This window comes from Odocoileus virginianus, chromosome 20, assembly GCF_023699985.2.
Source record: "Odocoileus virginianus isolate 20LAN1187 ecotype Illinois chromosome 20, Ovbor_1.2, whole genome shotgun sequence".
NCBI lineage: Eukaryota > Metazoa > Chordata > Mammalia > Artiodactyla > Cervidae > Odocoileus > Odocoileus virginianus.
In genome coordinates, this window is record NC_069693.1 from 807,757 (window position 1) to 832,584 (window position 24,828).

At 61.3% G+C, this 24,828-nt stretch overlaps 3 protein-coding genes and 1 long non-coding RNA gene across 11 annotated transcripts; 2 read left to right on the top strand and 2 right to left on the bottom strand.

The window, feature by feature from the left end:
- Positions 1-20: 20 nt before the first annotated feature.
- ZBTB45 (zinc finger and BTB domain containing 45) lies at positions 21-4,965 on the top strand. Of its 2 annotated transcripts, none has more exons than XM_020900076.2 (3): positions 21-131; positions 2,324-3,593; positions 4,165-4,965. In XM_020900076.2, the coding sequence occupies exons 2-3, from the start codon at positions 2,324-2,326 to the stop codon at positions 4,419-4,421; spliced, it is 1,527 nt and encodes a 508-aa protein (XP_020755735.2). In that variant the 5' UTR covers positions 21-131; the 3' UTR covers positions 4,422-4,965. The 2 variants fall into 2 exon arrangements, with proteins under 2 accessions (XP_020755735.2, XP_070307711.1); XM_070451610.1 differs by lacking the exon at positions 21-131 and adding an exon at positions 177-459.
- A 102-nt stretch (positions 4,966-5,067) lies between these two features.
- On the top strand, positions 5,068-14,430 carry SLC27A5 (solute carrier family 27 member 5). The gene is made up of 10 exons (XM_020899696.2): positions 5,068-6,850; positions 7,201-7,410; positions 7,736-7,894; positions 10,848-10,972; positions 12,015-12,209; positions 12,288-12,378; positions 12,942-13,140; positions 13,668-13,765; positions 13,868-13,998; positions 14,079-14,430. The coding sequence occupies exons 1-10, from the start codon at positions 6,163-6,165 to the stop codon at positions 14,253-14,255; spliced, it is 2,073 nt and encodes a 690-aa protein (XP_020755355.2). The 5' UTR covers positions 5,068-6,162; the 3' UTR covers positions 14,256-14,430.
- LOC139029986 (uncharacterized) lies at positions 9,619-12,080 on the bottom strand. The gene is made up of 2 exons (XR_011482329.1): positions 11,993-12,080; positions 9,619-10,253 (listed from the first exon to the last, which is right to left on the bottom strand). It is a non-coding gene; the product is annotated as an uncharacterized lncRNA (long non-coding RNA).
- A 1,025-nt stretch (positions 14,431-15,455) lies between the features above and the next one.
- On the bottom strand, positions 15,456-24,275 carry ZNF446 (zinc finger protein 446). 7 transcript variants are annotated; one of them, XR_011482319.1, is made up of 8 exons: positions 24,224-24,275; positions 22,620-22,987; positions 22,343-22,544; positions 21,940-22,070; positions 20,790-20,871; positions 20,567-20,665; positions 19,971-20,421; positions 15,456-19,888 (listed from the first exon to the last, which is right to left on the bottom strand). XR_011482319.1 is itself a non-coding variant. In XM_020900222.2 (7 exons), exons 1-7 carry the CDS (start codon positions 24,267-24,269, stop codon positions 20,048-20,050), a joined length of 1,263 nt encoding a protein of 420 aa, XP_020755881.1. In that variant the 5' UTR covers positions 24,270-24,275; the 3' UTR covers positions 15,456-20,047. The 7 variants fall into 7 exon arrangements, 6 of the variants coding, with proteins under 6 accessions (XP_020755881.1, XP_070307725.1, XP_070307724.1 ...); XM_020900222.2 differs by having other exon boundaries at positions 15,456-20,421; positions 20,567-20,662; positions 21,940-22,034; XM_070451624.1 differs by having other exon boundaries at positions 15,456-20,421; positions 21,940-22,034.
- Positions 24,276-24,828: the final 553 nt, after the last annotated feature.

Genomic DNA, 24,828 nt, shown 5'->3' on the forward strand with positions numbered 1-24,828 from the left:
CCGAATGGTTCGCCGCGTCGCGGCAGCTGCGGACTTCGGTTCCGCCGGCGTCGCGGCCCGGAAGTGCGGCCTCGGAGGTGGTGAGCTGGAGGCGGCCACCGCCCGGCCTGGTGCCTGAGGAGGAGCCGGAGGTGGGGTCAGGCGAGCATCCCCCTGCAGCAGGGCCCGTGGGGAGGCCGGGGCGTGTCAGGGGAGGGGCCCCCGCGCTGGGCTCGGCGCGCTAGCCGCAGACGTGAGGGGGCGCTGCAGGACGGGGGCATGTCGCGGGCCGGGGCGCGGAGGCGGGAACCCGGCTCGGCCCGGGCCGGGGCGGGCGCAGCCGGAGCCGATCGGAGAACGGGGTGCTGGAGTCGAGGGGGCGCGAGGCAAGGCGCAGGGAACTCGAGAGGGTGCTCGGAGCAGAGGGCACGGCGTGGGTCAAGGGGCGGCAGCGAGGATGCCTGGGAGCCGCGGCTCAAGGTGGGCCTTTGTTCCGAGTCGCCCGAGGCTCCGCTGCACCTGCAGAGACCGGAGCCTGCCGGGGCGCGGGACGGAAAAGGAAGGGCCAGTCCCCACGTACTGGGGCGCGGGCTTGTGCCCGCGTCGCCCGGGCACAGGCTGAAAGTCCTTTAGGTGCGGGCGTATAAAGCCTATGCAGGGTGCTTGCGGCAGAGGTAACGGCACGTGAAGACTTGGCCTGAGTAAGGAATTGTCATGGAGACCCCAGAGCTAAGGAGGGTCCCGATCTGTTCTTAATAGATCTCAACAGGCTCCCTCTGGCTGTCGGGTGGGGAATAGACCGGGAAGTGGGGGGGGCCTGGTGGAGGCATGCAAAGTGGTCCAAGGGGTCAGATACAGAGCATGAACGGCCCACAGCAAAGGAAAGTCTATTTGGACGTAAGGAGCCAGAGGGGGTGAGTCTGAGACCCCAGCAGGCTCAGAGGATTTCGAGGCCTCACCTGAACCAGCCTGGTGCAGAGTGGGCCCATCTCAGGGTTTCTCAAACGTTTGATAAAGGGGAAACTGAGGCCCAGCAAGCATGCTGCCTGTTTGACAGTGAAGTAGCTGAGCTTCTCAGATTCCCAGAGATCCCTGGGAATCGCTTCCCCTTTTCAGTGCCTGAGGGTGGGCAGTGCTGGGATTTCCAGGCTGTAGTTGGACAAGAAGTGTCCGTATTGCTCAGCCATGCTAAACCTGAGGTCTCTGCTACTCCACATGCACCCAACCAATCACACAGACCTGGGCAGTCCACAGGCCCCTCTCAATGCCACACCCATACCCTGGGTCCCATGGGTACCCCATAGGTCGCATCAAGATTTCCAGGAAGCAGGCTGCAAAGACGTGTCTCCCACTCAACGTGCTCCCCTCAGCCAGAGACCATGTATTTTCCTCCCTTCCGGCAGCATCTGCCAGGTTTCCCAGGTGGCGCTAGTGGTAAAGAACCTGCCTGCCAATACAGGAGACAAAAGAGACCCGGGTTTCATCCCTGGACTGGGAAGATCCCCTGGAGGAGGACATGGCAACCCACTCCAGTATTGTTGCCTGGAGAATCTTCCCATGGATAGAAGAGCCCGGTGGGCTGCAGTCCATGGGGTTGCAGAGTCAGACACGACTGAAGCCACTTAGTGCGCACTCAGGACACCTGCCAGCCTAATGCCCAACCTCCTCTCAACTCTTTGTGACTATGAGCACCCTTAGACCCACAGGCCATTCATGCCAGCCCCACCCCATTGAAGACCTGTGCATACACTCGATATAACCAGGTTCTGAGGCAGCAGACCTCTGGGTATGGGTCTGGGTTTGGGTTTGCAAGGGTCTTGGATGTTCCAAGGTTGAGGGCCCTGCCAAGGGGAGATGAAAAAGAAGTCCTTAGTGGTGGGAGTCTTAGTTGGCAGGGTGGGGAGGGCTGTTCTATATAGGGGCCCCTGCCCTCTTCTCCACCCTATTGGAGGAGAAGGTCGGGGAGGCCATGGATGGGAGTTAGGGGAAGAGGGGGTCAGTCAGGCAAAATAGGGGAGGCGAGCCGTGGGTCTCCCCACTCTGGCAGTAAGCACGACCGGGAGGGCCGCAAAGCTTTGCTGTCCCCAGCCCTCGCCCAGCGGTGCGCTGGAGGCTGCGGGTTGGGGCAGGGGGCGGCCACATAAGTCCTGGAGGCGGGGAGGGGAGTCCTGCTGGGTCGGGAACCAGGACTTGGAGGGGCCAGGGACACTGGAGAGGGCTGGGGCTCCTGAGGCCTAGGGATGTGCGGCCCCTCGGCCCGCTGAAGGGATGGCTCACCCCCTCACCGCCCCGTCCGATGTAGATCGAGGGGAGGTCCCCCGCTCACACCTTCCGTCCCGCGCAGATGGCGGCGGCGGCGGAGGCGGTGCACCACATCCACCTGCAGAACTTCTCGCGGTCCCTGCTGGAGACCCTCAACGGGCAGCGGCTGGGCGGGCACTTCTGTGACGTGACGGTCCGCATCCGAGAGGCCTCGCTGCGCGCCCACCGATGCGTGCTGGCCGCCGGCTCGCCCTTCTTCCAGGACAAGCTTCTGCTTGGCCACTCGGAGATCCGCGTGCCGCCGGTGGTGCCCGCGCAGACGGTGCGCCAGCTCGTCGAGTTCCTCTACAGCGGCTCGCTGGTGGTGGCACAGGGCGAGGCGCTGCAGGTGCTCACCGCCGCGTCGGTGCTGCGCATCCAGACGGTCATAGACGAGTGCACGCAGATCATCGCCCGCGCCCGCGCGCCCGTGCCGGGCGCCCCCGCGCCCCCGCCCGCGCCCGTGCCGCCGCCTCTGGCGCCCGCGCAGCTGCGCCACCGCCTGCGGCACCTGCTGGCGGCGAGGCCCCCGGGCCCCCCCGGCGCCGCGCACCCGCGCAAGCAGCGCCAGCCGGCGCGCCTGCAGCTGCCCGCGCCCCCCGCGCCCGCCAAGGCGGAGGGCGCAGCCGCCGACCCCGCGCTGACCGCGGCCGCGGACGACGACGACGACGAGGAGGAGGAGGCCGACGACGAGACCGATGGCGAGGACGGCGAGGGAGGCGGCCCCGGGGAGGGCCAGGCGCCCCCCGCCTTCCCCGACTGCGCCACGGGCTTCCTGCCCGCCGCGGCGGATGGCACGCGGGAGGATCCGCCCGTGCCCGCCGGCCTCTCAGATTACAGCGGGCCCGGCAGGGACTTCCTCCGGGGGACCTCGGCCGCCGAGGACATGTTCCCCGACGGCTACGTCTCCGCTTGGCAAGAGGGCGATCAGGGCGCCCCCGAAGGCTGTCCGGCCGAGACCCCGGCCCCTCCCGACTGCGTCCTGTCGGGGCCCCGCCCACCTGGCGTGAAGACCCCCGGGCCGCCCGTGGCGCTTTTCCCCTTCCACCTGGGAGCCCCCGGGCCGCCGGCGCAACCCCCTCCTGCGGCCTCGGGAGCGGCCCCCGCACCCCCGCCCGCCTTCTACCCAGCGCTGCAACCGGACGCAGCTCCCAGCGCGCCTCTAGGGGAGGCCCCGGCCCCAGCGGCCGCGGCCCCCTCGACCACTCCCGTGCGCGGCCCGGGTGCCGAGCCGCCCGCCTACGAGTGCAGCCACTGCCACAAGACGTTCAGCTCTCGGAAAAACTACACCAAGCACATGTTCATCCACTCGGGTGAGCCGGGGTGGGTCTCTGGGCCCCTCGATTGGCCTTTCGTGAACTGTCGATGACCCAAGGGTCAGCACAGCCTGGTTCCCCTCTCGGATTCGGGTTATGGGGCGGCCTGCTCTGTAACCCCGGGGGTTCTGTACCGGCCAGCAGGAAGGAGCACATATACTTGGGTCTTTCCCAGTGTGAGGCCGCTGGCCCTGAACGGCGGCCAGTGACCAGAGTTCAGAGGGCTCTCTGGGCGCGGCAGGGGTGGAGGAGGGGCAGCCCGGCCCTGGGCCCGGCACCAGGAAGTTTGAGGGGGGAGGTCTCGTCCCTGGAGGTGGGGGTAGACCTGAGTGGTCAGCCCCACCTGCCGCCTTCCCTGCTAGGAGGCTACCTGTTGGAGTCGTGAGTCACTGACAGGTAGTGACCCTGGTGTCACCATTAGGGTCTGGGAGAGGGGCGTCCCTGCCGGGTGGGGGGGGATTCCGGGTTAATGACACTTCTGGGTGCGGAGCGGAGTCGCGGTCCGGCACAGCGCCCCGAAGCCCCTTCCCAGCTGACCTGAGCGCGCTTCCTGCCCTGTCGCCCGCAGGGGAGAAGCCCCACCAGTGTGCCGTGTGCTGGAGATCCTTCTCGCTGCGTGACTACCTGCTCAAACACATGGTCACGCACACGGGCGTGCGCGCCTTCCAGTGCGCCGTCTGCGCCAAGCGCTTCACGCAGAAAAGCTCGTTGAACGTGCACATGCGCACCCACCGGCCGGAGCGCGCGCCCTGCCCCGCCTGCGGCAAGGTCTTCTCGCACCGCGCGCTGCTGGAGCGCCACCTGGCCGCGCACCCTGCGCCCTGATGCGGGCCTGGGGCCTGGCCGCGCGCCGTGGGGTTGGCCTCGCCGCTTCGCTGGCGGCCGCGTCCACCGCCGACGTCACACCTGTCTCGGCCTCTTGGCCGCTTTCCCGTCGCCGGCCCGCGCTGTCCCCGAGCGCAGGCCCTGCTCCTGCCCACCCTGTTCCCCAGCCCCGCCTGCTTCGTTCCTCTCCTCCGGCGTACTCGGCCCTCCAAGTGGCGTCCAGTTGGGAGTGGTCAGGGACTCCACCGCCTCCGAGAACTGGATCATCGCCAGGCTGACCTAGGGCTCGGCTATGGCCACGGGCCCAGGATTCACGGCTCCGACTCCAGTTCACGCAGCGAACCCCCCCCCCCCCCCCCCCGCTCCAGGGAGTGGGGTGGGGGCTGCTCCTCTGACCCTGTGCCAGGCTACGAGGTCCCCAGCGCCCTGACCCGAGCCACCCCTCCCTCATCTGGCGCCTAGGGCATCGCCACGGACTGAGGCCCGGCCTTGAGAGCCCTGCTCTGTAATAAAGGACTGTGGGCCGTGGGGTCCAAACACAGAAGCGCGAGACCCGGCCCATGTGTGCCTCACCGGCTGTGACCATCGTGCGTGTTGGGGTGCAGCGCGCCTGGGCAGCGCGCGGCAGGATGGGCCTCTTTGCCATCTCGTGCCTCTGTTCTCTGATAGGAGACGTCTGGCTCCCTAGAGCCCTCTCTCCTGTGGAGGCGGGGTAACAGCCCCCTCTGATGAGGATCTGGAAGCCGCAACACCACCCACCCCCCACCCCGCCCAAGATGCAGATTTCGAGGCCCCTCCCCCGAGATCTTCCGGGCAGATTCTCTGGCCTTCAGGCTTCCCCTCCCGCGTCCTGGTGGCCTTGATGGTTGAACTACTCACTTTGGGGGGCAGAGGATCTTTGAGGCCAGGCGGGGTTAGGGTTAGGCGGGGACCTGAGCCCCAGAATTACTGTCCTGGCCTGCAGGGTCGCGAGTGCCGGGCTGGGCTGGGGGCGGCACAGACAACAGCGGCCGGCCCCTCGGGCTGCTCATCTGGGTTGCTGAAGATGCCAGTCAGGGTCAGCTCGAGGCTTCTCCTCGCCGGCCTCCTTCACATCGCTGGCACAAGGCCCGGGCACCGCCTGCAAAGTATCCCGAGCAGGGGGCAGGGGTGTGTGCGTGGGGTGTGGCCTGCCGGCCCACCTCGGGATCCTAGGCTCGTTTCCGCCTTCCCCCGCTGAGGCTTTCCCGCCACACCCACATTCCAGGCAAAGTTCAGCCTCCTGAACCCTGAGCCTGGTCCCCACTGATGCCAGGGGTACAGCAGAGTCAGAGCGGGGCACCTGGGTAGGGGGGTCAGGACTGGGTTTGAACTCAGGCGCTGCAACGTTCAGGGCTTACTGAGCACCTGCTGTGTCCCTGGCCCCCACGCAGCTCCCGCGGAGTCAGGTTAGGTCGATGCACAGGGAACCTCCCGGGAGGCCTGCTCACGCCGGAGCTGCCTTGCTATCGTGCCTCGCTAGAAGTTCAGAGGACTGTTTGCCTGTTTCCCAAGAGACTGGCACCCAGTGGCAGGAACGGAGGCAGAGGGGCCGGCGACACGCAGAAGAGCAGGCAGAGCCAAACACTTGGGGTTAGGAAGGCCGGAGGGCAGAGTCCTGGGGCCCGCACCGCGGTCAACAGTCCATGAGTCACGGCTCAGGGGCGGGTCTAGGGTGGAGGTGGGCACTCCTGGACATTTCCCGGAATAAGGAGCAGGTGCCATGGGGCTCTGGAGGCGACTGGCCTTCTCCTTGTTGCTGCTGCTGCTACTGCGGGGCCTGGGGCAGTCGCCATGGGTGGCGGCGGCCGCCCCGGCCCTGCGCTGGCTCCTGGGCGACCCTGCCTGCGGCGCGCTTCTGGGCCTGGCCGTGCTGGCAGGGCCCTGGCTGGGTCTCTGGACGCCGCACTGGCTGAGCCTGGCGGCCACGGCCCTACTACTGACCCTGCTGCCCGCACGGCCGCCACCCGGGCTCCGCTGGCTGCCGGCCGACCTGGCCTACACCTTCCGGATGCTCCGCCTGGGCCTTCGCACATGGGCGCGCTTGCGGCGCCGACCGCCGGACACCTTCGTGGATGCCTTTGAGCGGCACGCGCGGGCCCAGCCGGGCCGCACGATCCTAGTGTGCACCGGGCCGGGGGGCCGCGCGGTCACCTTCCGGGAGCTGGACGCCAGGGCCTGCCAGGCGGCCTGGGCCCTGAAGGCCGAGCTGGCCAGCACCGTGGGCCTGCGCGCCCGGGAGCCCACAGCCCTGCTGGTGCTGCCCTCACAGACGCTCCCCGCCCTGAGCCTGTGGCTGGGGCTGGCCAAGCTGGGCTGCCCGGTGGTCTGGATCAACCCTCACGGCCGCGGGCCGCCACTGGTGCACGCGGTGCTGAGCTCCGGGGCCCGCGTGCTGGTGGTGGACCCAGGTGAGAACCCCTGGACAAGGGGGTCGAAGGGGCTGGGCAGCGGACGGGAGAGGGAGGTGGAGGACTGCTGTCCAGGGGGTCCCAGTGGGGGCTGGCTCTTAGAACAGCCCACAACCTGCTGGCTCTTAGGACCCAAATCCAGTTGCTGGACAGAAATGCTGAGGGTACCAGAGTTTTTTGTGTTTTTTTTTCACCGTGGTTATTTGCGGGCGTTTCGCACCCCAATATCCATTACAGGTAAGGTAGGTGTGCGTCGCGGCCTCAGGGGAGCCTCGGCACGTCTCGCCCCTCCCACCGCAGGACGCCCCCCCACCCCCACCCCCTGAAGCCTCCTCTGACCCCTCTCCTAGAGCTCCGGGCGAATCTGGAGGAGGTCCTGCCCAAGCTGCAGGCGGAGAAGGTCCACTGCCTCTACCTGGGCCGCAGCTCCCCCACGCCCGGGGTGGGGGCCCTGGGCGCCGCCCTGGCCGCCGCCCCCTCAGACCCCGTGCCCGCCGACTTGCGGGCGGACATCAAGCTTCGAAGCCCAGCCCTGTTCATCTACACCTCGGGAACCACCGGTGAGCGTGCCCCGACGTCCAGGCCCGACCTCTGAACTCTCCTGCTGAACTGACCTTAAGCCTGATTTGTGCCCTCAAACTTGGCTTCTGAAACCCTCCTTGCCCCTGAATTGTGACCCCTGGCCCCGACGTTGACAGCCAGTGTTATTTGAATGGTCGATGCCAGAACCCTGCCTCTGGCCGGTGAACAGCCGCTGAAACCTTGACCTTTGGAATTAACCCGCTGAACGCAGATGAAAACCCACCCACGCTGGCCATCTTTCCAGAGCCTCAAACCCCTGAGCTTGCGAACCTGCCCTACCCGCCTCTCCCCTCTTCTCCCCAGGGCTCCCCAAGCCCGCCATCCTCACCTACGAGCGGGTGCTGCAGGTAGCAGGGATGCTGACTCTGTGTGGGGTCACAGCCGATGACGTGGTCTACACAGTCCTGCCTTTGTACCACACCATGGGGCTTGTCCTTGGAGTCCTCAGTTGCCTGGACCTTGGTAAGCCTTTCTTTCTTTGAGGTCCCCCCTCAATCCACAGGACTCCCAGCCTGGATGTCAGGGTGACAAGCCCCATAGGTTACTGAGAACCCCAGGTTCCCATCTTTGACAAGGGACCACGAAGCCCAGGGCCACCTGGACAGAAGGCTGGACACCTGGGGAGCCCTTCGTGGCTGTGGCTGTGCGAGAAGCCAGCAGCGCTGCTGTGGGTGTCGGGCATTCCTGGCAGTCAGTGTCCCAGGTGGAGCCAGTGAGGGAACCGGCAGCAAGCCTTCCTTCCGGTTGTCTCCCTAGACACCTGGCCACGAATTCAGTGAACAGACCACCTGATCGGTTTCATTGCCATTGTCGTTTCTGAAATTTTAACATGGAAAATATTGAAATATCAAAATTTCTAAAGTTTTCTACATGAATCCTCAGGTGCTCACCACCCAGCCTCAGCCACTAGCAGCATTTTGCTCTTCTGTGTTTTGTGTATCACCTCCCCTTTATTCTCAATTTTTACTCTCATTATTTCTTCAAAAATCTTAAAATCATGGGACATTTCAAACATACAGGAAAGCAGAGCAGATAGTTTGATGAAGTCTCTGAAATCCTCACCCAGCCTCAAGAATTGTTAACATGTTGCCAATTTTATTTCATAGGAACTCCCTTCTTTCAGGATTATTTTGAAGCAGATTCTAGATACTATCTTTCTCTGTAAATATTGCAGTATGCATCTCTAACATGTAAGAACTTAAAACACCTGTGACCACTGTGATTATCACACCTGCCTGAAAAATTAACAGTAACTCTTGGAAACTATCTGATGCTCACTTAATATTAAAAATTTCCCAGGAGTTCTCTCTTAGTCCAGTGTCTAAGCCTGTGTGCTCCCACTGCAGGGGCCACAGGTTTGTTCTCTGGTCAGGAAGCTAGAGCCCACATGCTGCAACTAAGACCCAGGGCAGCCAAATAAATGATTAAATATATTTTTAAAAAATTACCCCAAATATCTTACTGTCTTTTTGCAATTCAAGTATTCTTTTTCTTTCTTTTTTTTTTTTGTATTTAGATTATTTCCATTTTATAATTCAAGTGTTCTTTGTACTTGTTTGCTTGGTCTCTGTTCCTCTCCCTCCCACATCCCTATCAAAACTAGATAGTCCTTCTAGAGATGTTTTCATTTATTTTTAAAATAGTTTTTATTTCTTTGGCCACACCAGGTCTTAGTTGTGGCAAGCAGGACCCAGTTCCCTGACCAAGGATCAAACCGGGGTGCCTGCATCAGGAGCATACAGTCTTAGCCACTAGACCACCAGAGAAGTCCCTGTTTTATTTTTACTTTTTTTCTCTCTTTACAAGACTCACTTTCTTGCCTTTTAACTGAAGCATACTTGCTCTACAATATTGTGTTGGTTTCTGCCACACATCAACATGAATCAGCCACAGGTACACATGTGTTCCCCCCCCCCCAACCTCCCTCCCATCCCCCACCCCATCCCACTCCAGGCTGTCATAGTGTTTTCACGTATTTTAAAACAGTCTTTAGGGACTTCCCTGGTGGTCCAGTGGTTGAAAATCTGCCCTTCAATGCAGGGGACTTGGGTTCAACCCCTGGGCAGGGAACTAAGATCCCACATGCTTTGAGGCATCTGAGCCTATGAGCTTCAACTAGAGCCCCAATGCCAAGCCACAGCTAAGACCCGTTGAAGCCAAAAATAAATAAATATATTAAAAAAATAAAAATAAAAGTATTTATTGATCTGGCTGTAGCGGGTCTGAGTTGTGTCCTGCAGGGCCTTCAATGTGGTGCCTGGACTCTTCCGGCCCGTGGTCTTAGTTGCTCTGTGGCAGGTGGGAGCCCCAACCACGGATCGAACTTGTGTCCGCTGCATTGTAAGGTGGATGCTTAACCACTGGACCGCCAGAGAGGAATCCCCGTGATGTTTTTAGATTCAGTTTAATCATTCTTGGAAATAACTTTGGTGACATGCATATGCTTCCTAATTTGTCACACCAGAGACTTCTTAAAACTGGGATCCCATCTTAGGCTAAGAAGAATTGGGACGTTTTCATTGGAAAAATCCTTATCAACCTCCCCCCTGGTCTTAGCAGCTCTTGAAGCCCTTTCCAGAATCCAAGCATTTCAGTTGGGGTTGCCAACAGAGCTGTTGCTTTCAAGGACCCAGCATCCATTTTCACAGAAAGGACATTATACTTCACCTCCGTCAAGATACAGCTTCGAAGAAGACACACACCTGCTCCCTTCCCAAGCATAGGAGCAGTCGTCCCTCTGGGTGCAGGGCTGATGATATTATCTTGCGGGGTTTTCTGAGGATTAGGGCTGAGGTAGGGAGAGTGCCATCCACAGGGCCAGCTGCAGAGGAGGGGATCAGAAAAAAAGGGAGCACATTCCTGCAGTGACTGTGAGTGCTAAGTCGCTTCAGTCATGTCTGACTCTTTGCGACCCCATGGACTGTAGCCCACCATGCTCCTCTGTCCATGGGATTCTCCAGGCAAGAATACTGGAGTGGGTTGCCATGCCCTTCTCCATGGAGTGCCTGTAGTGGCCCCTAAGATGTACTGATCCACATGTCCATCCTTCAAAACATCCATATATCCATCCAGCAACCCAGCCCCGCATCACCCATCCATCCTTCTAGCCGCTATCCATTTGCCCAGCTAGACAGGCATTCCTTAGACATTTATCACAATCATGAATGAGGGCTCACAGCCCTCATTCAGCAGGGCTAGCTTTGTACCACGCACCAAGCTTTCCACACATTCTGAAGACAGGATTTGGACTCGGGTGGAGCTGTGCTCTTCTCGTGGGGACAGTCCTGGCTGGGTCAGTGACAAAGATGAGCGTGATGCCATCCTTGGCTTCAGGGACCACAGCCAGGTGGTCAGAGCAGCTTCTCATGGCAGCTCAGAGGCCCGACCTGAAGCTCCTTCCTCTCCTCCCTTCTAGGGGTGACCTGTGTCCTGGCCCCCAAGTTCTCTGCCTCTGGCTTCTGGGACGACTGTCGGCAGCATGGTGTGACTGTGATCCAGTATGTGGGTGAGATCCTGCGGTACCTGTGCAACACACCCCAGGTGAGATGCTCAGAGCGCCCCCGAGTCATCCCAGTGAAGGTCTCAGGGAGATTCGGGCCAGGACTCACACAGTGGCCTTCGGGACAGGGGGTCCCACGTGAGGATTTCCCATCACGGCTGCTTTGAGGATCAGCTGTGCTATCTTGGGGGGGGGCGGGCAGGCAGTGACTTCACCTCTCTCAGCCTCAGTGTCCTCTTTGGGGAAACAGAATAATACCTCACAGGGGTGCAGCAAGAATCAAACATGTAAAGTATGGAGAGCAGGCTTGGCTCGGGATAAAGTCACTAGACCTGAGCAGGTCTCATCCTATGAATCAATGACACATGGACCCCAGGTGACTCTCTCAAGGAGTACGTGTTAGTTCCTCAGTTGAGCCCGACTCTTTGCGACCCCATGGACTGTAGCCCACCAGGCTCCTCTGTCCATGGAATACCCAGGCAAGAATAGTGGAGTGGGTGGCCATTTCCTTTTCCAGGGGTCTTCCCAACCCAGGGATCGAACCATAGTCTCCTGCACTGCAGGCCAACTCTTTACCATCTGAGCCACCAGGGGAGCCCTAATGTCCCTCCAAATAAAATCCCCAGGTAACTACTCAGGAAAACGTTCCTGGTAACTAACCCAAGTAAGGCCCCCGGATAACTCCTCAAGATGAAGCTTCAAGTCAGTCCCCCAGGTTACCTTCAGGTAAAGGCCCCCCAAGTAACTCCTCCTGCTAAGGCCTCCAGTAAACGCCCCCAGGTAAAAGCTTCAGATAACCACCCCTATATAAGACCCTAGAGGTCTCCCTTAGGTCAGACCCTATAGGAGGCCTCTGGCCACCCCTACGTATTCCTCCAGCTAAGGTTCCCAGGTATCCTCTGCAGGTAAGCCCTGCAAGTAACTCTCTCCAGGTACAGACTCCAAGTAACTACTCTAAAGTTAAGAACTCAGATCCCCTAGATACAGGTCCCCCATCACCTCCCAGGATAGCTCTCCTGGGTAAGGGCTCCTGGGCACACCCAAGGGCAGCCCCTCCTCACCCTTCTCGGGGTGTCCCTGCAGCGGCCAGAGGACCGGACACATAAAGTCCGCCTGGCGATTGGCAATGGACTCCGGGCAGAAGTGTGGGAGACCTTCCAGCGGCGCTTCGGCCCCATTCGGATCTGGGAGATGTATGGCTCCACCGAGGGCAACGTCGGCTTCATCAACTATCCAGGGCGCTGCGGGGCCCAGGGCAAGACCAGCTGCTTCCTCCAAGTGAGTTGCTGGGCGTGACAGGGCCCTGACTGGGGCCGAGCCCACCAGACCTCTGCTGACGCCTCCCACCATCTACAGATGCTGTCCCCCTTCGAGCTGGTGCAGTACAGCCTGGAGACCGAGGAGCCTCTGAGGGACAGTCAGGGACTCTGCATCCCTGCAAGGCCAGGTACGGGGCTGGGGAACCTCCCCAGGTGTGCGAAGTGGGGAAAGCCGCGGGCTTCTCCATGGCTGGAACAAGCCATCAGAAGTCTCGAGGTGGCTGATGCCCACTGGTGGCGCCTGCAGTCCTCAGCCAGTCCCTGTGTCCCTGGTCTGTCTGCCCACGGTCTGGGACCTCCCTCTCAACTGGTCGGCTCTGCCCAGCTCCTGTGCTTCAGCCTCTGGCTCGGCTGCGTCTCTGGGTGTCCATCTGAGGTGTTAGCTTGCGCTTTCTGTGGAAGTCCCATTCTCCCAGGCATCAAGCTCCTGTCCTGAACTTTCTCTGAGGGTCTTCTCTCCTGGGGTCTAGCAAGGTCACAGCGGAATCTCTCTTCCCATCACCATTTGTGTCTCTCCCTTGTCCATCCTTGTTGGCCTTTTCCTCTTCTGAGGGGACTCTCTGATACCACCTTCCTTTCCTGTCTCTGTCTCTGGATCCGTTTCTGGGTCTTTCTCTTCTCTGGCAGAGTCCGGGCCACGGCCTGGGGGGCTCCTGACGCGCTCAGCCACAGCTAATGCTCCCTACCCCAGGGGAGGCAGGACTCCTGCTGACCCAGGTGTTGCGTCACCAACCTTTCCTGGGCTACCGCGGGCCCCGGGAGTTGTCAGAAAAGAAGCTGGTGAAGAACGTGCGGCGGACAAACGACCTTTACTACAACACCGGGGACGTGCTGGCCATGGACCACGAAGGCTTTCTCTACTTCCGCGACCGCCTCGGGGACACCTTCCGGTACCGCGGGGCTCCTCAGGGAAGGACGGGTGGATTCGGGGAGGGGCGGGGCCTCTCCTACCCGGGGGGCGGGCCTAATGACCAGGAGGTGGAGCTCGGTGGTCTGGAGGCAGGGCCCCTCCTTTCCAGAGGCGGGACCATGGAAGCGGGAAGGAGTGGGGCTTGTGGGAGGAGGCGGGGCTTCTCCTGCCCAGGGGAGGCGGGCCTAATGGACAGGAGGCGGGGCTTATAGATTCCAGAAGGGGCGGGACTTAAGAGAAGGAGGCGGGGCCTCTCCTACCCAGGGGAGGCGGGCCTAATGACCAGGAGGTGGGGCTCGGTGGTCAGGAGGCAGGGCCCCTCCTACCCCGGGTGGTCAGGGGCGGGACTTGGGGAGGAGGCGGGGCCTATCCTTTCCAGGGCCGGGTCCCTTCGTACACATTCAGGACAGGACAGGCCGGGGCCTAGGGGCTAGGAGGTGGTGCTTGGTCAGGGGCGGAGCCTCCTTTCTCGCGCCCTGATCCCAGGCACCCGCTCCAACCCCACAGGTGGAAGGGTGAGAACGTGTCCACGCGGGAAGTGGAGGGCGTGCTGTCAGTCGTGGACTTCTTGCAGGAGGTGAACGTGTACGGTGTGCCTGTGCCAGGTGCGGAGGAGTGCACAGCCGTGTGGGAGGGGCGGGGGCTTGTTCCAGGTGGGGAGCTGCCAGAGAACCCGGGAGAGGGCAGCTTGTGTACGTGCTCCCCAGGGTGTGAGGGCAAAGTGGGCATGGCCGCTGTGCAGCTGGTGCCCGGCCAGGCCTTCGACGGGCAGAGGCTGTACCAGCACGTGCGCACTTCGCTCCCAGCCTACGCTGCTCCCCATTTCATTCGAATCCAGGTGAGCTCCGGTGGCGGGAGGGGTGGGTGGGAGGCCCCGCAGGGCGGTTGCAGTCGAGGTTACAGGCTCTTCCCCCGAAGGACGCCTTGGAGATCACAGGCACGTTCAAACTGGTGAAGTCCCGGTTGGTGCGCGAGGGCTTCAACGTGAGTGTCGTAGCTGACCCCCTGTTCGTGCTGGACAACGAGGCCCAAGCCTTCCGGCCCCTGACTCCAGACATATACCGGGCAGTGTGTGAGGGAGCCTGGAGACTCTGACCTCCCATCAGCTCACAGGACATCCGAAGGCGCTTCATCCAACGCTGGTCCCCGCCTCCGCTTGTCCCCTCACCTACTCCCCAGACCCGATGAGCCTGGCCTTATCCCCAGCTTCACAAGCTGGGGTGACCCTGGCCCGCAGCAGAGTGAGAATAAACCCAGATGTGTACACGGATGTCTGTGTGGATGGGGAACAAGCCAGAGGTGAGGGATCCCCCCAGAGGGGTAGGCCTGTCTGGACAAGGCCAGGGGAGTGGCTGGAACCAGCGGCCCACTGCAGCCACTCCAGGAGGCAACAACACACCGAGTCTGCCTGTGGCCTCTGTCGGGGCTGGGCCGGGCTGCAGATGAGGACGTGGTCTCGAGGGTGTGGGGAGAAGCGCTGTGAGGGGCAATCTGACAAGGGCCAGAGGCAAGGCTTCTGGAGAACGGAGGTGATGGTATCTTGGGGCCGGAAGCACCTTCGGGGCACTGCGGGAGCCGCAGGCCGGCTGACGTCAGCAGGGGCAGCTGTGCTGGTAACAGCCCCGCTGTGGTCAGCTGCTCCTGCCATGTCTTGTGCTGGACTCTGCTCTCCAGGCATCCCTGGGCTCCTGTGCCAAACCGATACGCCCACTTCTTGGGCATGTGCCGTGCTGCAAGTGGGGTTAAGCTGTGCCCCCCCCCCCCCCCCCCCCGTGAGGCCCGGTTCAAGGGGCCCTGGCCGCTGAGGCTGTCACTGCATTTCCTCTTGAGAGAAGAGCATGTGCTGGGAACCCGGAGAACCACGTTGGGGGCAGGGGGCGCGTGCTGGACAGAACCTGGGTCTGTGGGTCCCCAAGCCTGCAGCTTGGATTGACAGCTGGCCACTTCCAGGCTGGGTGGCCTGGGCAATGCCTAGAACCACCTGCCTCTCAAGCACTGGTTTCCTTCATTGTAAAATGGGACTGAGGATCGTATCCACCTCAACAGATGTTTGTGGATATTAAAAAAAAAAGATGGAGGGCTTCCCTGGTGGCTCAGTGGTAAGGAATCCACCTGCCATTGCAGGGGACAGGGGTTTGATCCCTAGTTGGCGATCTAAGATCCCACACCACGTGCCTTGGGGGCAACACGCATACCATGACTACTGAGCCCAGGTGCCACAACTAGAGAGAAACTCACGCACCATAACAAGGACCCAGTGCAAAACAGAAAAAAAAGTCATCTCAAGGTTACATGTGGAGTTAGCATAAGGTCAATTATCACAGTTATCTTATACCTGAGATAAAGACATATGTCCACACCAACTCTTGCATAGGAATGTTCATAGCTGCATTATTCCCAGTCCCCAAACCTGCAAACAACCCAGTGTACAGACAACTTAGGAATGGATAAACCAAATGTGCTAAATGCGTAAATGGTCTATTATTAAATAGCAGCAGCAAAAAAAGAACAGCTCTGATAGATCCACAGAGACAGAAAAGAGACCAGTGATTGCCAGGGGCAGGGGGAGGAGGACTTGGGGGACTGCCAACAGGGGTGTGTGCTTTGGGTAATGTGAGAAAAAGTTCTAAACCTGTGACAATGAAGGCACAGCTCTGTGAATACCCTAAAAACCACTGCATTGTATACCAGCAAGAAGTGAATTGCATGGCACAGGGCTGTCTTCATAAAGCTGCTAAGAAATCTCTACACTGCAATTTAATGTTTTACAACGTGTGCATTTTTATTTTTTAGAATATTAAGTCTTTACCTACCTTGCTGGCTGAGTTTGTGGCGTCCCTTCAAAGTTGTGCCCCAGGCCAGCGCCCTGCTCTCCCTGCCCCGCTCTCCCCACCTGCCCCACGCTTGCTCAGCAGCTTTGGGGTGAGGTACCCTACCTGGCTATGGAGCATCTTCATCAAGTGTCGTGACGCCCGTGGTGAGCAACCTGCTCCTGGGCCCAGCGTTGTAACCATCTCCTGTTCAACCAGCCCTAGGGCCACCGAGATAGCTGAACACACAACATATGGAGGTGATCTCAGCCTGGGGAGGAGAGTACCTCCCACTACACAGGGTCACGTGCCTGTGGGACCAGGGGGAGGCAGGCTTTGTAGTTAAGGGAGGCTGGGGGGCCCCTGACTCCTGCTGAGGGTGTGACTGGCTTATTGGGGTGACTGCTGGCTTGGGGGGGAATTAGTCACTTGAGGGGAGCTGTTTGACTCAGGGCTCTTACCAGGTGCAGCATGGAGGGCGGGGGAAGGGGATTTGCTAACTGCCTTTTGAGGCTCTCCTGGTGTCAGGTGTTAGGAGGCACCAGAATCAGGCCTTACTTTTAGCCTCCCTCCTACACCCGCTGGTGCGAATGTCAGACAGACTCACGACAGATTTCTGCTCTGCCAACCACTGGGTCGCCTCCAGCAGACTTAACTCGGGAGCAAAGGCCAAGGAAGGAGACGGGGCTGGAGAGAGGACCAGCTGAGGACAGAGGCTCTCGGTGGCCTCAAGGACCAGATGAGAAGGGGTGAGGGGCGAGCAGCTGGGACCGGGCGGGAAGACGCTGCCCATGGTCTCAGCCCAGAAACAGCCCAGGCGATGCTGGGGTGTGGGGTGCCCGGGAGGCTGGCTGAGGAGGCTTGGCCCAGTTACAACAGCAAGAGGCAGGGTGACCGTGCTGTGGAGCTGGCTGGGGCGAGTGGCCTAAAGCCCATGGAAGACGGTGGCAGATGTGACTCCATCATGCGCAAGGTCGCAACAACAGGGTGACACACACACCGCTCCCCCGGGAGACTCCACAAACCCGAGCACGTGGGTGGGGCAGAGTCTGCCTGCTGTCCGTGGAGACACAGGGCTCCTGAGCTCTGCCCGCAGGATGGAAAAGGAGGGTTGGAAAAGCGAGTCCACAACGTTCTGGAGTCTCTGCTGCTGGGGGCCTTCCATCCCGAGGGAAGGCGGGCGGGGCCCATGTGTCTGGAAGACACTGATGAGTCCGCGGAGAATTTAAAAACCCCTTACCCCACCAGCTGACCCTGAGACGGGGGACTGTTCAGGATGATGCAGGTGGGCCCAGTGTCATCATGAGGGTCCATAAGAGGTGGAAAAGGAGAGCAGAGGAGAGCTCGGGCTAGCCCCCACAAGTGCTGAGTGGCCACTGCCGGCCTAGAAGGTTTTGGGGAAGGGCGGTGAGCGCGGCATGCAGGCCACCTCTAGGGTGGAAAAGTGTAGCAACGGTTCTCCCAGAGATCAGAGAAGGAAAGCAGGATCTGGACTTTAGCGCAGTGAGACTGTGTCCGCCTCCTGACCTCAGAACTGTAATCTGTTTCTTAAAACAAGAAGAAAAGGAAAAAAACAAGAACAGAAATCCCACGCTCCAGAAAACTCGCCACTCCCACTCTGCAGGAGCCTGTTTTGAAGAAACACACAGGCTGCCCGCAGAGAGTCTGCTCAGGTGTGTCCTCACGGCACCGGGAGCTTCGGGGGAGGAACTGTCAGGGCCTGGTGGAAACCCAGGAAGTGGAATCTCCACCCAGGCATCATGACACATCGCATTTTCAGTAACACAGGGAGGTAGGCGGGAAGAGCAAGGCTCAGAACAACATGCAGGGACTTAACCGGCTATAAAACCCCACCCGTGTGAACACCGAGAAAAACAGTGGCATCCGCGACCACTTTCGTAAGCTTCTTTGTCCTTGGGTATATTTCAGACTTTTCTAAGTGAACAGAAACTACTTTTAAATATAAAAAATCTCCCAAGAAGGCTGCCCACCCACCCCCGCCCGCACCTCACCATCTGTGTGGCTGGGCCCTGGCCTGGCACCTTCCTCTGTGACCCCAGCACAGACCTCACCGCTGGCTGCCAGCCAGATTGTGTTATAATGAAGAAGAACCTTTGAATTCTGTCACCTGAGTCAGTCACTAGAGGAATGCTGCCTCTAAGCTTAAATTATACATAATAGCCCACCTCTGGGAGCCCTGACTCCCAGGTAGTGAGCATTTAAGCTAAAATTCCTTCCTTTAGCTCACAGGAGACCTCCTGACCACACCCACCTATAAGTGTCTACAGGGAGGAGGAAATGAACACATCTCCTCTGAACCAGGAAACGTTTGACTTGACTCCCTCCCCTTTCAGTGTAAGAGCAGCCTGGATTTAAACTCAGACAGGATGTTTCTTTGGGGCACAAGTCTCTGTTGTCTCAGTTTGCTGGCTTTTTGAACACAGGTGCTACTCCTTGCCCTAACCACTCAGGCTCTTGATTCACTGGCCTGTCAGGCAGTGAGCAGCACAAGCTTGGATGCAGTAACGAGATCACTGGTGCCCAGTTCCACCTCCAGCCTGGCTGTGCTTCCCCAGGCCTGAGTATGGTCAACCGCTCAAAGGTCCCAGAAGACTGGACATGGAGGAGGTGGGTTCCCGGGGCGAAGGCTTCTCCCACCCAGTTTCAGGCTGCAGTAAGCTCCCCCCGAACCCCGTCCATGTGTCCCCCACCTTGCCCAGTAAGGATGGTTACTGCAGCACTCAACACCCTCCTGCGACCCCTGCATGTGCCCGAGGCTGTGGGGGGCTCAATCCTTGGGCGCATGTATTTCCCTGAAATCACCTCCCACGAAATGCTCTTTTTAGAGCAGAATGGAGACCGAAGTGCACCAAGTAACAGCCCCCAAGACGTCCACGTCCTAACCCCTGGATCCGTGAATGTCACCTCACACACAAAGGGCTTGCGCAGATGAGAGCAGGAGGGTGGATGGACGTGGAAGATGTGCAACCCTGAGAAGAGGATCACCATGGTTACCAGGGACTCTGGATGCAGCCCCGAGGGCCTTACAAGGAGGAGGCAGTATGGGACCTCACTATCCACGGCGAGCACTGCTGATGTAGCAAAGGGCCACAAACCAAGGGGCACAGCAGCCTCTACAAGCCAGAAAAACCCTTACAGTGGATTCCCCCTTAGAGACTTCAGGAGGAACCAGCCCTGCTGACACCGTGATTGGGCCCAGGGAGACCCAATCCAGAGTCCCAAGAGGATACACGTGTAGGAGTAGGAAAGTACCACAGGACACTAGCCGAGACCCGAACGACTGCCCAGGACCCAGATGGGCCACCAGGGGTGACCCACTGTGCAGGCTGTGGGGACACAGCCCTGAGTCGCTGGCCCTGCAGGCCTAAGTGACATCTGTTCTTGAAGCCCATCCTTGTCCAGAAATCCTTGGAGAGAAGTTCCCTTCACATCCACTCAGGCAGGGACAACAATGCCAGCAGTGGGGTGTGCAGCCAAGGAGCGGGCAGGCTGGACGCTGGCCCGGCTCAGGGGCTGGCTGCTCGGCAGCTCCAGGGGCTGGGCGGGAGAGCAGGTGCTCTGATCCAACCAGCAGAGACCAGACATCACAATTCTTCTGCAGAAACTTGTCCAGTTTAAAACTGGAATCTGTTAAAACTCTAAAATGCACAGTGGATAAACTTCAGCTTTGCAGCTGGCTGCAGACGGAAGCGGGCCATGCTTTCCTGGGCTTCCTGGCCCGTCCACACTCAGACCACGGGCCCAGCTTCTGCAGGAGGAGCGGGAGGGGCCTGGTCACCAAGCCAAGTGGTCCCAGAGGTCGGGGGAGCCCGCACGAGGTCACCGGTGGGAGCTTGCAAGTCCCCTGGCGGCACTGGGCTGGTGAAAGCCTGGAGCCCAGCCAGGCCTCTCAGAAAGCTGGGGTAGGGGAGGCAGGAGACAGGGAGCATTAGCTCCGGGGACAGACTGAGGGAGGCAGAGGGCCCCCTAGGACTCTGACCTGCTCCAGGGTTCTGGGCGGCCTCCAGGTCTCCAGGCCACGCCAGCGCCGGGACGGGGAGGCCGCCCTTCCAGCGCTCACGGGGCCTCGGGCCGGTGGCTCTTGCGGTGGATGACCAGCTGGGACTTCCAGTCGAAGCTGTGGCCGCAGTCGGCGCAGAGGTGGCGCCGCTGGCTGGCGTGGCCCTTGCGGTGGATGACCAGCTGGGACTTCCAGCTGAAGCTGTGGCCGCACACCTCGCAGGCGTAGCCGCGCGGGCCTGGGAGCGCGCGCGGGGGCGGGCCGGCCGGTGGCTTCTCGGTGCCCAGGCCGCTGGCGTGCGCACGACGGTGGATGACGAACACTGACTTCCAGTCGAAGGCGCCGCCACACTGAGCGCACGTGTAGGGCTTGATCCTCGGCGGCGGCGGCGGGGCCTCGGGGCCGCCGGGACGGCCCTCGCTCTCATCTCCTGGGGAGCGGAGGAGGCCAGGTCACCTGGGGACCCAGCACTGTCCAGCCGGGGCACCTGGGCACCCCGCCCGCCTCCACCTGGCCCCTGCCCCACCCGCACCTGCACCCCCACCCCCACCGAGGGACCTCGAGAGGCCACTCACCCGGTCGGAGGTTTCTCCGCCCCTCGGATCCGGATCCGGTGCTCAGGGCCTCCGGCTGTGACTTCGCGCGCGACTCAGGCAGGGGGTGCGGCAACCCTGCTTGAGGTGGGGGGCCCATCAGGTGAGGGGTTTGCACGAATGAGGGGCGGGGTGGGGGGCGGCCTTGGGAAGCGCTGGGAGGCAAGGTGCGCCCAAGGGCCAGGAGGAGGAGAGGGGGCCTCACCCAGGGAGACCACCGAGCCGTACTTCTCCAGCATCGCGTCCCAGTACAGCTCCTTCTGGGACGGCTCCAGGAGCCCCCACTCCTGCAGGGACACAACCCATCACCCACAGAACTGTCTACTCTGCACCCACCAGGCCTATCCTGGCCAGAGCCTTGCTGGTCCCCTGAGGGGTGGCAGGTTACCTAAGCCTCACCTGCTGAGATGGGAACTAGTAAGCGCTGCGGATGCAGGCCTGGGAAGGGAGCTGCCTCATGGCTCACCAGTCACCCTCAGCTGCTCCACCCCAGGTTCTGGTCATGCAGAAGGAAGCTGAGGACCCCTGGATGGCCCTGGGACTGCATGTGCTGCATGGAGCAAAAGGCTAGGGGATGGTGGGGACCCCAACCACCTCTCCCCTGCCTCTGGTTTCAAGGGTAACAGAGATCCTCAGGGGAAGTGCCCAGAGCCTCAGCAAACTTGCAGGGAGACTGGGGCATCAGAGGGCAGGCACTGCCTCGCACCTCCAGACACAGCCGGGCCAAGTGTTGTTGAAATAACCGGGCTTTCAGGCTGCGGCTGGGTCCTTGGGAGCTTCTCAGTGCGGAGCGGGTTAGGAACAGTGTCACTGGGAAAGGACAAGACCCTGATGCCCGCACTCAGGACCCAAGCCCTCCAGGTGACAGGGGCTTCCATGCCCAGCTGGGTGCAGCTGAGGGCTGACCGGACTTAGAGGAAGGCCCCGGGCCATTTCCTGGCAAGAGTGTCTCCATTCTGACCTCGGGTGTGCAAGGGAGGCCAGACTGCTGGGTGGCACTCAGGCTTTCCTGCCACACTGGGGACCCTGTCCCTTCCACACAAGCACATGAGGGTTCACACCGGGTGCTGACTCAGGACTCCTGCCAACCTCCGTCTCACATCTGTAAGTGCAAAGCCCACCTCTGCCAGTTCCCATCACTCTAAACCACGTTCCCAGTTCCCTGAAACCAGAATTCTTTCCAAGCACTGTTCTGTCCCCCACACCCTGCCAGGGGTACCCTGATACCAACTCCACTTTGGGGCAGCAAAAAGGACAAGAAGCACTGGCCAAGGAGCCTGGACAACTGGCAGGACAGAGAGCAACCCCTGAGGACACACTCTTCCCGCAGCACTCGCCAACCAGGAGCTGCTCACCTGAAGCCGGGGTGGCTGGAAGGGTGCAGGAGTCGGTTCCTGTTGTTCCACATGCTCCTTGTGGGACTGGGCTGGAGGTGGGGGGCTGGAGGATGCTAGGAAGCCAGGCAGGCAGGGGTCAGGGGCTGCTCCTGTGAGCCAGGGCAGGCAAGGAGCTGGCGTTGGTGCTGTAGCCTGGGCCCTCCTCTGGCAGCAGGAAGGCGTGCTCTTTGTGTGCCAGGCACACAGCAGGCAGGCAGCCAGCCCTTCCCTCCAGCCTCCAGGGGACCCAGTCCTCGTGGGGCCTACCTCCCAGCTGGGGACGCCAGACCCGCTCCAGGAGCCCCCAGTCTCCACACAGCCTCTCCTGGACTCCCCCCTCGCACTCTCAAGGGGCCCCAGCCCTGGTGCACCCGCACCTCACCTGTCTCCTGCACGTAGCCATCAGGCTCCTCCTTCACACTGCAGCTGAGCTGGGCATTGCCCTCCATCTGGGCATCCTTTGGCCCCTCCCCAGAGGCTACCCTGAGGAGCTCCACTGTCCCTGAGGGGTGGACACCCCCCACCAACTCCTCTGTCTTCTGCGTGGCTGGGAGCACAGCTTGCTGCAGGACATGTGCTGTAATCTGAGGTGGGGGGGAGGGTCATTGGGGCACTAGTTTTACTCTGTCCCTCAGAGAAGCCACCACCACCACACTCACCCAGCCCAGCAGCTGCCCAGGGTCACGCTGCAGGTCTTCGACCAGGACAACAGCCTCCTCAGGGCTGCCTGGCTGCTGGCCTCTCACCCAGGCCTGGATCTCGGGGGGCAGAGCCCCCAGGAACTGCTCCAGCACCAGCAGGTCCAGTATCTGCTCCTTGGAGTGTGCCTCGGGCCGTAGCCACTGGCGGCACAGAAACTGCAGGCGGGACAGGGCCGCCCGGGGACCGGCCACCTCTTGGTAGCAGAAGCCCCGGAAGTGCTGCCGTGCCGTCTCGGGATCCTCTGCGGTGGCCTCAGGGTCCAGAGAGGGCAGACTCGGGGGACCCAGTGGGGATGGCATTGTGTGGGGAATGTTCTTGGAGCCACCTGTAGGAAAGAGAGGTCAGGCTGCCAGCCACACAGCCACAGTCAAGGTGAGGCAGCTGCGTGCAGACAGCCCCAGCCCGGGGGTGGTGGCGGTGGTGGTGCTGATGTCTGGGCAGAGAGGGCCCTGGTGTGGGGATGCTCGAAGCTAAACTGGGGAAAGTTTCATGGAAGGAGAGGTCACAAGAGCTGGAACTAAAAGCAGAAGGAAGCCTTGTGAACCACTTGGAGTTGGATGGAGCTTCCAGGAAACAGCTAGGAGATGATGCTGAACGCAAGGCCAGGGGAATTACCCCAGGCTTCCAGGGTCAGCCGAGGAGCCGAGAGAGGGGGAGCCAGGGTGAGAACAGGCTGCCCGTCCCCTCCATCTCCGGGTCATGTTGACTCAAGAGGGGCACCCCGAGGGGCTGGCATGCGCCACGGCCGAGGCAGGGGCCGACGTGGTCCCCGAGACACCGTGATCGTTGACACCAGACAGCTGTGCGTGACTCACGCCGTGTGAACCGTACTTGTGAAAGGCGGAAGCCAAGCAAAACAGAGCCTAGGGCTGTGTGGAGCGCTCCGCGGGCAACCGTGTCCCGGCCCTGAGGGTCCGCAGGGAGACGCGCCCACAAGGGGGGGGGGGGGGCCTGTCTGACAGGCTGAACCGGGCCCGACCCCCACAGCTGGCCTTCCACAGACGAAGGGGAGACGGGGATCCTCCGGGAGGAAGGGACGGCGCCCCAGACAGAGGAGGAGCCAGACGATGGCTCGGGAGAGGGGCGCCCCGCGCACGTCAGGCGGCGGCTAGAGTGCCCGTGCGCCGCGCCGACCGCCGCTCACTCCGCCACCACGAGCCCCTGCAGTGAGCGGCCCCGCGCCCTTCCGCGGGCCCCCCCATCGGCCCGCCCCTCGCGCGTTGCCTCGGCGACGCGGCCCTGGCCAATCACGCGTCTGCCCCGAGGCCCCGCCCTTCCGCTGCCCCTCGGCCCGCCCCTCGCGCGTTGCCTCGGCGACACCGCCCTGGCCAATCACGCGTCTGCTCCGAGGCCCCGCCCCCTCCCGTCGGACTACGTTTCCCATGAGCCTCAGCACGTGAGCACAGGCGCGGCCTCGGAGCAGGTGCACTTTCTCGGAGTCCTCGCACAGCTGAGGGGCGCCCCGTTCCTCCGAGCGGCATCTGCGGCGCCGCGGGCTTCGGGGGGCTCCTGCCCCGTCCTGGCAGCCGCTCTCCCTTTGCACCCGCCCCGGAGGACTCACCAACTGCAGAGATGGACGGGACCTCCGGCCTTGCGCATGCGCACATCAGGCCGGTGCCTATTGGCCGAGAGGTGAGGCGGGGCGGGGCGTGACCTCTCAGCCAATCAGGCTGGCGCTCCGCCCGGGCGCTCTCCCTGCAGCCTCCTTCTGGGCGCCGGCTGTCGCCCTGGTAACCGCGGGAGCACAGCGGCCCGCCTCCCGCTATTTCCTCGGCGACCGCCGGAGCGTGGCCCTGCCCTCCCAGGCGGCCGGAAGTTTCCCAGAGACTTGCCTCTCCGAGTCCCAGGGGGAAGCAGGGATCTAACGGGAAGGCTGGCCTAACCCATGGGCGTTCTCCGCCTTCCCCAGGAATTTCTCCAGCGAGGGTGGCGCTGGGATCCGTCATTCGACTACCACTGAGCGCCCTGCGGGTGTGCGGGGACAGCAGGCACCCATCTACTAATGAGGAAACTGTCCCGTAATCTATATCCTCAGACTCTCAGACGTGCCTTCAACTCGATCAGTCCTGCAAAGAAAGGTCTCTTCCATCATCTACCGTGTGGAGAGAGCTGGAGCTTTAACAGCCTCTTCAGGAGCTTTCCCTCAGTCATGTTTGTTTGGGGGTC

Coding starts and splice junctions, on each gene's coding strand:
- SLC27A5 (XM_020899696.2), top strand. CDS start 6,163: ATGGGGCTCTGGAGGCGACTGGCCTTCTCCTTGTTGCTGCTGCTGCTA. Junction 6,851..7,200: donor CGTGCTGGTGGTGGACCCAG/GTGAGAACCCCT, acceptor CCCCTCTCCTAG/AGCTCCGGGCGAATCTGGAG. Junction 7,411..7,735: donor CTACACCTCGGGAACCACCG/GTGAGCGTGCCC, acceptor TCTTCTCCCCAG/GGCTCCCCAAGCCCGCCATC.
- ZNF446 (XM_070451622.1), bottom strand. CDS start 24,269: ATGTGCGCATGCGCAAGGCCGGAGGTCCCGTCCATCTCTGCAGTTG. Junction 22,545..22,619: donor CTGGGCAGCTGCTGGGCTGG/GTGAGTGTGGTG, acceptor CCCCCACCTCAG/ATTACAGCACATGTCCTGCA. Junction 22,071..22,342: donor TGGCTACGTGCAGGAGACAG/GTGAGGTGCGGG, acceptor CCTGGCTCACAG/GAGCAGCCCCTGACCCCTGC.
- ZBTB45 (XM_070451610.1), top strand. CDS start 259: ATGTCGCGGGCCGGGGCGCGGAGGCGGGAACCCGGCTCGGCCCGGGCC. Junction 460..2,323: donor CCTGGGAGCCGCGGCTCAAG/GTGGGCCTTTGT, acceptor CGTCCCGCGCAG/ATGGCGGCGGCGGCGGAGGC. Junction 3,594..4,164: donor GCACATGTTCATCCACTCGG/GTGAGCCGGGGT, acceptor TGTCGCCCGCAG/GGGAGAAGCCCCACCAGTGT.